Raw genomic sequence first — 13,008 nt, forward strand, 5'->3', positions numbered from 1 at the left:
TTTCCTCCTTGGGCAAAGTTCTTAAGCGGGTGGTTGCGGATCAGATCCATGCACTCCTGGAAAGAAACTCCATCCTTATAATATTTAGATATTCCCATATATATAGAGAGATGAGCACCAAAGACTAGGAAATAATAATAGGATTTTGATAGCAAACTTATTGTTGTGTTTGCATTCATCTTGCAGACTCTTAAATGCCTGCTCATCAGAGAATCTGAGAGGTATTAAGACCATGTGCAAAAGGAATGTTAGTTCTTGTTCATTAATTGGTTGAGCATACATTCATACTTGGACGTTTCAGAAGATGACTATCTTTGAGGAAGGACAGATAAGGAGGAACGGATACATTGAGACTGACCCATTTGGAATGTTTAAAGTGTTGTTTGTGTTGTGTTTTGGTCATGCCCCTGAATCAGAGGTTTTATGTGTTCTCTGTGCCAAGGTTGCTCACCGAGACCAGTCCCTTCATTCACTTAAACAAACCCCAAAACCAGACCGCTTCTCTTGAACTGAAGAAATGTTTGCAGACAGTTGAATTCTATGAGCATATTGAAACTCCTGTTCCTCCAAAGATTACTGTGAGGTTTAGTGGTAGTAATCCCACATAGCTGGTCCCAGACACAATATGAGTTTTTCTGTTGCGGCCTTTTGGGGAAGTGAAGAGCCTCTTACTGTAGTGTTTCTTTCCATTCTGTAGCTTCCCTGTGTCCATGCGAGGCTGTACTCATCCTGGGACAGTGTATTTTTCAGCAAGTGGTTGGGACTGATAATGATTGAAAACTTCAAGCCAGAAACAAATATGATCTGGCTCATGCTTGCATCTCATACTAAGAACATTTCTCCAGTATTATTACAATAAAAGTTTATTACTTACCTGTTGTGTTTCATTCTTTTTTTCATTTTGATTTCATTTCTGCAAAAAATTTTCACAAGGTGAAGTGTTCACCTACTTTTCTTACTCCAATAACTTGCATTATTTATTATAGTGTGTGGTCTATATTGCTGGTGTGCTCCAAAATAAATGGATTGCTGCCAAAAGGCATTGGAAAACAGTGTCAAAACAAGTGACATGGCTTCAACAACATGGCTAGTATTGCTTTCTTATAGATGAAACGGAATCCATTTTTGATGACAAAATGCAGTAAGCCCGATTTGCTGGCTTGTATGCCAGTGTATTACCAGAATGATAAATTATTTTGCAAAGCCTAATGCTGAAAGGCATATTAAGAAATGCATGAGACTTTTTGAAAGGCAATAGCTTGATGGTTAAAACTGACTAATATTTATCTTGCACTTTCTGCCAGTTGACTTTTAGAACCTGTAGAAAAGGGCTATTTGCTTTAGAAGCAAGGTGAATTGGATTTCTGCCATCTTGGTGTCGTCCCTAAATGAATATGTCAAAGGCAATATTGTCTCTAAAATAATAATAATAATTCCGAAAGCAGTCTTTTCATCTAAGCAGAACTTTTCATTAGTTTTTTGAATTAAATTTGGGTAATTACCATTTGATTATGAAGTAATATCCTGCAAGTGCCTGAGGAACAAGATATTTTTGGTGTGGGGGGGAGCGATTCTTGTGAGTTTTTAAAACTCCTGTTAATTCTTGTCACTTCTGCATTTCAGCTTTCCCCATATAATTCTATGCAGTGGAATTCTCAGCACATAAAAATGTAGAATAAAAAATATTACAAACCCAACTTACCCTAACATGGTAAATAAAAACTAATATTGAAATTGGCTGATAAATACCAGGAAAAAAATTACATACATTTATACAATGTGTAACTTTTTTCAGAAGAACTGAACTATTGTGCATTGACACAGCTCTATATTTTCACATGCATGGAAGTCAGATTTTGATTTCTTTGGAAGCCAGATTTCATATTGAATTATATGTTTCATTATGTTCCCAATATGTAACATGAAAGACCATAGAAGTGGAAGGGAGTCCCAGGGTCATCTAGTCCAACCCCTGCAATGCAGGAATCTCAGCACGTGGCCCACTATACAGTTTGAACACTATATCCATTTTAAACAAATTATTCTTAGCTGCAGTGCTGAATTGCATCAGGGACACTAATTATTGTGCTGATTACACTGTTGTTAGCTTGGATTCTGAAATAATTTTGATGGTTGCTTGAGAATATATTTGTTCTGCATTGCAAAACACTCCACGATTTGAAGGAATAATCCCTGTGTTTTTTGCTCCCTCTTGTTTTCTTTTTCTTAAGTGGCTAGACCTGTTGAAAAAAAGCTCTGTCTCGCTCCTGCTCCCCCGGCTTCCCAACTGTGCAATATCCCATGCCCTCCTGAATGCCTGGTTTCTTCCTGGTTGGGATGGGGGCCTTGCATTCATGAAAACTGCCAAGATAATCAAGGGAAAAAAGGTGCGTTCTGAACTACTTTCTAACAGCTTTTTGTAGGAGTGGGGCCTTGCTACATTACAAAACTGGATGAATCTAATGTACAAAAGCTGACTTTATATTTATAATTAATCATTTTTAGTGTGTTTTTAAAGACCTGTGGGGTGGGGACTGCTAGTTTCTCCACAACTTATTGATACCAATGGACATTACAGCCCGAAATGTGTAACCTGATTTATTTATTTATTTACCATGTAAATAATTTTATAACTATTTGGGTCATTATATTAAACCGTAAAACTGCATAAGGCAAAGGACTGTAATTCAGTGGCATAGCATCTGCTTCGTGTAGAAAAAAATATTTTTAAATATCTGTTTTGTCTTCTATTGGCAGGGTGGTTTTTTTTTTAAAAAAAAACCAAATATTTTTGTAAACTGCAGGTTCTATTCACAACAAAGCAGTATATAAACTCTGTTAAATAAATACATAAATAAACAGACCCATGGCATCTCCAGGCAAGTTTGAGAACATCCCCTGTCTGAAACCCTGGAGAGGCTACTGATTGGTGGCATAAACAATACTGTACTAGATGAATAAATGAACACAGTGCATAGTTAAACTATGCTACTTGCTCCACTGAGAGTCAATGGTGGCTAACAATTGGATGGCTTTAAAAGAGAATTCGACTCATTCATGGAGGATAAGGCTGCTCAGTGGTTGCTCACCAAGATGGCTATGCATTACTTCCATTGTTGGAGACAGTATGCTTCTGAAAACCAGTTACTGGAAACAGCAGGAGACGAGAGCGCCATTGCACTCAGATCTTGCTTGTTGGCTTCCCACAGGATGCTGGATCAGATGGACCATTGACCTGATCCAACAGGCTTTAATTGTTGGCATCCATCTGTCTTGAGAGACAATGGAATGCACTTCCAGGGGTGAAGTCAAGCTGCTGTGTTGGCAGCACTGAAGAGGCCTCCCTGAGGCATAAGCCCAGGCAGTTGTGTTTGGAGGTCCTGGACTGGCCAGATGCTGATGCAGTTCAAAAGGAAAGCAGAGCAATATGTTTGGCCGGATATGAAGACTGCAGAATATCAGCTCCTCATTGCTTCATAATGCAGAATAATTAATTATTTCTATGGGCAAGCTTTTAGGTCTCCTTAGAACCTGAGCTAAAGCTCATGTAGGGGCCACAGAACCGCATATGCTCTCTTTCGCTTAATGTACTCATCCTTCCCTTTCCACTGCTGTCCTTCATGTGTTGACTGTGAAGGTCTGAATGGTTTTGTGTGTTTTTTAAATCTATGGTCAGCTGAATGTATTCAAAAGTCTGTCTGCAGAACCCAGTCTGCACAGGGTACAAAGTCTACAGTGGTACCTCGGGTTACATACGCTTCAGATTACATACGCTTCAGGTTACAGACTCCGCTAACCCAGGAATAGTACCTCAGGTTAAGAACTTTGCTTCAGGATGTGAACAGAAATTGTGCTCCAGTGGCGCAGAGGCATCAGGACGCCCCATTAGCTAAAGTGGTGCTTCAGGTTAAGAACAGTTTCAGGTTAAGAACGGACCTCCGGAAGGAATTGCTGTATTTTTCGCTCTATAAGACGCACCAGACCACAAGATGCACCTAGTTTTTGGAGGAGGAAAACAAGAAAAAAAATATATTCTGAATCTCAGAAGCCAGAACAGCAAGAGGGATCGCTGCGCAGTGAAAGCAGCAATCCCTCTTGCTGTTCTGGCTTCTGGGATAGCTGTGCAGCCTGCATTCGCTCCATAAGACGCACACACATTCCCCCTTACTTTTTAGGAGGGAAAAAGTGAGTCTTATAGAGCAAAAAATACGGTAAGTACTTAACCCGAGATACCACTGTACCACTGAATAGACTTTCACACCCAGCATGAAGTTTGGAAGTGAAACCAGCAGGGAATTGCATTGGATGAGGTGACATCGGCACAGAGGGAGGGCTATGTAGTGGATCCACCCCCCTCTAAATTTGCTGAATACATGGGAACTCATGTTCCTATACCTTAAACTTGTTTTAGGACCAGAAATTGTGACAGGAAGCGGAGCATGTGAGGGATGGAGGGTGTGCGTGAGCCTAAGGCTCGTTCATGTAATCCCAAAGCATGGGCATTATGCAGCATTCATGATGCAGCTTGGCACATGTTGAAAACCATGACAACACAACTACAAATAATACTTTTAAAGGGGTATTTGTTCTTTCTTTGGACAGACTGTAATTTGGAAGTTATGCAATCAGTTTATGTAACTTCTTCCCTTCCTTATCTGTTGAAACCTAGCTATCACTTTTGTCCCCCGCCCCCTAGGTTTCAAAATGAGGCAAAGACACATCATTGTGGAACCCATGGGCACTTCTGGCAATTGCCCGCACTTGATAGAATCCATTCCATGTGAAAACCCAGTGTGTTACAAGTGGATCATTTCAGAAGGAGTCTGCTTGCCTTATAACGGAATATGTGGACAAGGGAATCGTGTGCAGCATGCTGTATGCAAGAACTACAAGGGTATGTGGTACAAACTGCACTTTATTTAAATAAATTTTGCATATTCTAAGAGATTTCAGAACTGCACATTAAGCAAAATTCCATGATGCGAGGCTTCCAGTTTTATAATAAGATATGAATTTCCCCAGAGCTTATGGCTTTATCATACTCTGGCTTTAGGTCTTAAATGAGATCTGTGATCTTAAAATAAATACTTCATGCTTCCAGTCACTTTCTATAACACGGTATCCTACCCTGAAAGCATGCTAAGGGGGCAGGGAGGCAGTGCACACTAGCTCTACCCCCAAAGTCATGGTTCCATCAACTACAGCTTCAAACGTTCTTCACACGTTCAGTAGAAGGTCTGAATGGAGATCCTTCCTATCTCTGGATCATTGTGCTTAGAATTCTCCCTGCATTCAAGAACTCTTGTTACAGGGAACCTCTTAAACATCTTCCTTAGAATGCATTTAAGATTCCCCCTTCCAGAAATGCGGTGGTGGAAGAAGAAGTAGGGATGACACATGCCAGAGACATTAGGTGTGGAATAACTGCATATGGCCCTGAATCCCTGACATGATTTATGTGTCCCATATGTTGCATTGAATGTCTGAATAGGGCTTGTGGAAAATCTTATGAAACCGTGTCTTATTCCCCACAGTGTCAGCCTGAGGCCTAGCTTGCAATAGGCCACAGAGTCTGAATTCAGCACTGGCAGAGCACTTGTCCTGTAGACCAGAGGCAGGATGCATGCTTGCAAATCAGATACTTGATTAGGCAAACAGAAACGTAGGGCCAAAGATGGGCATGTGCATAGTTTGGATATCATTTTGAAAAGATGAGGTGGGGGGAAATGAAGCAGGGCTGGTATGAGTTGAGATGAGGCAAGGGTGGAGACAGCCTGTGTTGTTACTTGATGCAGTGCATTGTCGGATTAACCTAGAAGAAAGAGCCTGGTGCCTCTCCATCGGTTTGGGAGGTCAAATGAGCATCTTTAGGCTATGTGGTCAGCTCATAGTTCTGCAGTCCAGAAAATGACCAATAGTTAGGTCTGAGAGTGAGACTCTTGAGGGTGCGCCCAAAGAAGGGGATTGTTTTCCTGACTGAACAGGGATGGAACTTGTGGCCCTCCAGATGTTTTTGCACTCCCAAGTCCCTTTAGGCCCAACCAGCATGGCCAATGATCAGGGATGATGGGAACATCATCTGGTGAGCCATAGGTTCCAAGCTCCTGTCCTACAAAGTGGAGTGGTCCCCACCCCCAAAAGTACATACCTGTTCATCAGAGTAAATGACTACACAACACTTAGGCTCCTTGACACCAAATAGCAGGCACGTTCCTTCACCTTGCATGCCCAGCTTAATGCAGTACTTTCTGGTTTGTCAAACTGTGGCTTGCTGGAAACTCTGAACCAAGGAAACTATGGACTGATTGTTCCCTACATACCAGGATTGCAAACTATGCTCTTGCAATAATTTCACAGCTAGTCAGCCAAACAGGGCTTGGAATTTTGCACTATATTAAACTAAGTAGTTGCACAAACAGAATGAGTTCCAGTTACACAACAGGACTCCCCACCCCCAACCCTTCTCCCCAGCACTTTCCTCACATCTGCTCCAGAGAGGGTTAGACGAGTTGCTAGAACCATGCAGAAGGAGAGAGATCATTCAGTCAGACAAGCAAATTTAAATACAGCCCTATATTAGAACCAAAGATAGACTTCTCATTCCGGCTTGGACATAACTACAAAAAACAGCAAGCAAAGTAAAACAACTAAAGGAACTACCGTACTCTGCTCCTAAGGGGTGTTTCACAATTACTAAGCTGTAGGTAGGGAACATTCTTGAATGCCAGCAAGGCATTGTTTGCAATCCTGGTTTATAATGAGAGCTCAAACCATAGTTATGGCAAACTGTGGTTTGATATTAATCCAGCCATGCAAGAGGAGGAGGCAGTGAATGAGCATGCACCGCATTCCTTGTGCAAAAAGCCATCCTTGGGCTATTATATCCATTGCTCATGTTATCTTGTTGGTGGAATGGTATAGTAGAAATCTTTTAAATAAACAGTACTATTTAATATGAATTACAGAATTTGCATTTCTGAAAACTTTGAACTCTGTGTCTCTTCCCGCCCCCCCTTACTACGGCTTTTCAAAAAGTGTAGTCGAGGAATATGTTGTTGCCTTGCAACAGCTGATTTATGCTACATGATTCTGATGATATGTAAATGAAAACATTGTGTTGAGTAATATGGTGTTTACTTAGCAACATTTCAAGTCTGGAATGTGTTCAGTTTACAGCTTGTTAATAATTAGTAAGCATACATTTTTATATGAAATGTGCAAACAAACAGTGGGTGGTGTTTTCCTACTGGCAGGTTGAAATGCATCCAAAAGCATCATATTTTCTGGTGAGGTCAATGTAGTCCCATCACAGGATTGTATTATAGATTATCCTTCAGTCTTTAAACATATAGAATAGTGTCATAATTTTAGAAACTGCCAAGTTGATACAAATATTTGAAATAAAGGAGCGCCGTTAACAACATGGAGTTAATACCACAGCAGAAATGCTGCTGAGAAGAAACAAATGAGGTTAATTATCGAGTGGGCTCAGTTACTGTGTAACCTCCCTCCCCAAGTTGTTCAAAGTATTGCTGAACTCTTCCCACAGTCAGGGACCCTGATAAAGCATGCAGAGCATTCTTGGGTTCAAGCGAATGCAACCAGAATGCAGGATCCCTAGGCAGACATTCTCTGTGCAGCATGGAAAAGGTCAGGGACAGAGCAGGAGGAAACACTTAGACATGATTGTAATTAAGTTTGATTTGATTTATATATCCATGGTGCTTTTCATTCAAATGAATCCCAAAGCAGCTTACAAGCGATAAATAGCAATAGCATGATAGAACATGATTAGGCCTCATCATGGGACTGAAACTGACTTGGCCGTGCTGGTCAATGATCTCCAGCAGGCTAGGGACAAAGGTGAGAGCTGTTTCCTAGTTCTGCTGGATCTCTCAGTGGCCTTCCATACCATCGACCATGACATCCTTCTGGACCGTCTAGAGGGGCTGGGAGCTGGGGGCACTGTTATACAGTGGTTCTGCTCCTTCCTCCTGGGCCGTGTCCAGAAAGTGGTGTTGGGGGATGAGTGTTCAGACCCCTGGGAGCTCTGCTGAAATGTAAATATTTCCCCAAATCTAGCAATGTGTATTCCCCCATCAGCCTCCATTGGTTACACTAATGGAAGGCAGGACACACAACTGATCTTTTTCTTAATCCTTTGCATCCCCTGAAAATGATCTCCTTACTCCAGTCCTTGTAAAATCTTTCTGCCCTCTTCAACTGCAGCCCCATGCAGCATGATCCACATTCTTCATTAGTGCCCCCCAACCACATGTAGAAGATTTTCAGTGGGTGTAGGAACTGGAAATGAAGGAAAAATATTGGTTGTACAAGCTGCGTTCCACTTACACAACCACTGGACATAGCTCTTTGCATGACCCCACTTTTATAGTGGTCTGTACACCTTGTGATAATTAGTTTCTTCAGAGTTGAAACACTTAGAAAGCCAAGCTCTATCTCATCATAATATTCTGTTGTGGAATAGTCAAACTTTATTAAGGCAGACTGAGTAGTCAACGTTTGCCTGATATCCCTGCCCTCAAACAAGTAGTTTCACTGCTGAGTCTGTGTTTTAATTGACATTAAAATTGTGAAAGATGCTGCCAGTTTCTCCCTTAGTTCTGTCATTGAGGGGAGAAAGATGTTATAGTTCTTTTGCATAATGGATACAAAAAGCTAGGAATGTATGGTGGAAGTAAGAAGTTTGTGATTGAAACCATTCTTCCTTTGCACCAAGTGTTGTGGGAAAGGACCTATTGAATTCAATTTGGCATTTCCTTTGCAGCTGGACATTTGTTTTCTAAGTGTGTCCTGTTTAAATTTGGAAAAATTTCTCGGGACATGTTCAGCTCAACTGACTCATTAAAAACAGCAGCATGGCTAACTATTATGTAAGTCTGGGGTACTCCTTGGAAAGTTTTTTTCCCTTTTTTAAAAAAGTAAATTTACTAGAATTGATAGACCTTTCTTCAGATTTTAATTATCTTAGATGCTGACATGTTTAAAAACCAGCAATTACTTCTGCCCATTCCTGGCAGTCCACACACAGCTTGCTCCTGCTGAAACCAGTAGGGCAGATGAAGATTGCAGAATTTATCATCCTAATTGTGCAACAGTGATGTTGGCTCTACTAGTCCTCTGACTAATCTCAGTGCACAGTGGATGTAAGAGAGTGAGAACATAATCTTTCCCTCTCTTTCAGAGCAATGTAAAGATAATTAGCACAGGCAGCTGTAAATCTTCCAGGTAGACACCGCTCTTGGCTGATATCTTTGCTACTGGTGTGGAGCACGCCACAGTATTCTGCAGTGAGTCCTTCTTCAATTCTGTTGTGTCAAATGTCACATATTTCCATCAAATGCCTATGAGCACATACTACAGACTATGTCAAGAATCTTAGAGTTGGAAGGGACCCCAAGGGCCATCTAGTCCAACCCCCTGCAATGCAGGAATTCCAATAAAGGAGTTCCAATAAAGTAAAGATATGCCCAACAAATTAGCTGGACTGTATGCAAGTATCTTATCCCATGGTGAATGTAATGCTTCTTGAGCAACAGTGTTAAAAAAAAGGGACAAATATGGGTGCTCTGCTTGCCTCTCTCCCCCTCTCTCTCCCTCTGTGCTTACAGACTTTATGGCTAGCCAGAGCAGCTAGGCATATGGCTAACTAGGAGGGTGTCCTGATCCCAGCTAAAATGAGTCCTTGTCCCTGTTCTGAGATTCTGAAAACATTCCAAAAGGAGGCCCCTAGGAATTACGAAGCAGGACTTGCTAGTATCAGGAAGTGGCAACTCTTTTCAAAGGAGCTGGAGGGTTTCCTTATACATTAGAACAGAGGTGGGGGAACCTGCGGTCCTCCAGATGTGCAGGACTGGAACTCCCATCATTCTTGCTAAGGCCATGCTATCTGGGTGTGGTGTGAGTTGGAGTCCAACAATATATGGATGGCTGCAGGTTAGCCATTTGTGAATTGCAGAGAATAAGGGCTGGTAAATGCATACATGTTTATCACCTGATCGCTAAACATTTTGTAATTGACAGCCAAATGTGTGTGAGCTGACCAAAGTAGCTATGGAAGCTCTTTTGGTGGTAATTAATCTTTGATTATCAATTTGCACATGTGCATGAGCATTTGAAATACGAATGATACATGTATTTGCTGGTCCTTTAAAATAAAGGACTGGTTCTTTTTATTCTGCCACCCATGGGAGAAATGGGTACCTGCCCTCTTTCTAGACTGTTGCTTGCAGGTATTTTGAAGGGAAGTATCATTGATTTATAGTGTTTGTATCTTTCTGCCCTGCATCTCACTCACAAGAATGCTCATGGTGGCTAACAATAGCATAAAAAGTACTAGTTCAAAATTATCAAATAAAATCATTCAATAAATCTCCTTTAGTAATGCATACTGAGCTACATTAAAAAGCTACTCTCTTAAGTGGATAATGCTGGTAAAGCCACAAAAGCTTGAACTAATATTTGCCTGAGTGCCAGATGTGTCTGCTTATCTAACCTGCACTTCATTTGTGTCTTAGGGTTTCTCTGTCAGGAAATAATAGCAGAGCATTATTTAACTTTCTGATTCCAGAATTCTTTGTCAACTGTGTGGTTTAATTTGCAGTGGTTTTGCATTTTCTTGCATTCTTCTAAAGCACTCTGGCTTTGCCAGGTCAAATAAAACTTTGAATCCTATTATAGCTGCATTAAGTGGTTATACATTTTAGTACACAAGCTGTAGTGAGGGATTGTTTCAGAGATACATATTGAGGTTTTAATTTTGCTTCGAAGACTGATGTACCTTTCCTTAAAGACATTGTGTAAGTTTTGCTAGTGGATTGTCTTTGGAAGAATGATCTGCTCTGCTCATGAAACAGAACTGAAGCAATTGATTGAGAGAGAATGAATGATGTGCCATCCGCCTACAGATATCCAGTGAATTGGACCTGATTAACCTAATTTAGGAGAATACTCAGCAGAGAAGAGAAATTTACACATTAGCTATATTATTTAAGTAAGATTGATCTAATTGTATTTGGCTAGATAGGCCTTTAATAGGATCCTCCTGTTGTTGTTGTGTTATCATTGAAACTATATATGTTACCACAGGGATAAAATGAAAAGTAGCCATGGTTGTAAAAGCTTTGCATATTAAGTTAGATTTATAGCCAATTCTTTCTCAAATGCTCATTGCTGGATTAGTAATAATTTCACATGAAACAGAACCAATGTGGCATATAAGTTGTTGTAGTAGCAAATGAAACAAGCCATTTCTGTGGGGTATTTTGCTGACATGAGACTGAACTCACTTTTGAGCCTTTCTTGTTCTGTGGGTGTGTTGAACTGGTGGTTTAGTGGCAAGCTAGGAAACATGCAGGTGGTCTGAAAACTCAGTTGTGCATCGCCTCCCCTATCCTTCTCTGGCAGGAATGCTTTCATTTTTGAGGGACCTTCTTGATGCTTGGTGAGACTGCTTCTTGCAATATGCTCCAGCTGGACAGCAGAGACAGTGGGTGGCTTGGTGGGGAGCATCCCTTCAGTGAAACATCTTAAAAGGCATATACTGTGCTGGCATGGTGAGCCAACGTGGAAGGGGAAAGACCAAAGGAAGAAAAACCTTTTGTGGGTCACCAAAAGGGCAAGGGTGTTAATCCCCTAATACCTTGTTGAAGGTCCACAGCCTGGATGAATGCATGCTGCTTGGTGAGATAGCATAGACAGAAAGTTATTGGCTTCCATGTGGGGTAAGAGCTAAGGGTAATGGTGGGCATAAGCCATCTCTGGCTAAAAGCCAGGGGAGAATCCCATCCCAAATGAGAGATGGGATGATGTTCTTGGATATTTGAAGACTTGAGTCTTGGATCCAAACCTTTGGGATGCAGGTGCATTGCCTTGAACATGGTGATGTTTCTTATACAGCTGTTCTACTTTTGATTTTATATTATTCTCTCTTGTTTATTTATCATTATTATCATTCCACCATTCACAGATCTCAGGGTGGTTCACAACATAAAAATTCAAGATGAAAGCACAAAATACATAGTAACTTCCCACTCTCTTTAGCTTAGTTTAATCTATTAAATTAATTAAATTAGGTAAGTTTATTTGTATTGTTTTATATACAGATTAATTTTTCTATTTGCATATTGATGTGATTATTTCTAATTGTTTCTAGGTTGTTTGTTTTTTTAAAAAGTTTTCATCTTAATCTTAACTATGGTTTGTTTGAAACAAATAATCTTCAAACCATGGATTATGAAGCTCCCTTGTTTCAACAAACTATATTTAACAATAACCATAGTCTGTGGTTCAAAGGTAATGTTCAACAGTGGTTAATTCAAATCAGAAGTCAAAGTTTCAGATCCTCGTCAGAGGAGGGGAGGGAGGAAGCAGCACATCAATGCATGGCTCTGGTAGGTTCCCATAACAATAAAACCATAGTTAATTATGTCATCAAAGCACAGATATTTTCCTCTCTTGATAGTAGTAGGTTACGCTGTGCAAAGACTAAATAGGATCATAGATAAATTGGTAATGCTACAAATCACACCACTGTTTATCTTAATTTTGTTTTGCCGTATTTCTTAAGATTAGAAAAAAAATTATACTATACAGCAGGCATGAAATATTCCAATCAATTCATTACACACTTACATATTGTTTGGGGAAAAATAATAATTTATCCATCCCTCTGTTTCCTTAGAGTGAATCAGATAATGACAGTGTCCATAAGCTGATTATATGTGATGATTTTTTTATTAAAAAAATGAGAGCCTTATCTATCAATGCCCCTTGTAGTCAGCATTTTGCTTTGTTGCAATTCCCTCACAGTCCTTTGCTAATTTGCTTTTTTGATATTGTGCTACCTAGCAAGAAATAAAATTAAGAACAAAGAAGATTACTTGGGGATAATAAACAGCTTCAATAAAAATCTAAATGACTAATCAGACAAAATAAGTCCTGTGGCATAAATTAGAAGAAAATTGCAAGACTGAGAAAAGTGGTTGA

General features: G+C 40.3%; 1 protein-coding gene across 4 annotated transcripts in view; it reads left to right on the forward strand.

Moving 5' to 3' along the window:
- The window catches only part of THSD7B (thrombospondin type 1 domain containing 7B), a 367,181-nt gene that overhangs the window by 163,870 nt on the left and 190,303 nt on the right, over positions 1-13,008 (forward strand). For all 4 annotated transcript variants that reach the window (XM_053405725.1, XM_053405703.1, XM_053405718.1 and 1 more), the window contains 2 exons: positions 2,232-2,387; positions 4,697-4,894. In XM_053405725.1, coding sequence (XP_053261700.1) covers positions 2,232-2,387; positions 4,697-4,894 — 354 coding nt within the window. The remainder of the gene's footprint in view (positions 1-2,231; positions 2,388-4,696; positions 4,895-13,008) is intronic.

The sequence above is a fragment of the Podarcis raffonei genome, chromosome 1, assembly GCF_027172205.1.
Source record: "Podarcis raffonei isolate rPodRaf1 chromosome 1, rPodRaf1.pri, whole genome shotgun sequence".
Classification (NCBI taxonomy): Eukaryota; Metazoa; Chordata; class Lepidosauria; order Squamata; family Lacertidae; genus Podarcis; species Podarcis raffonei.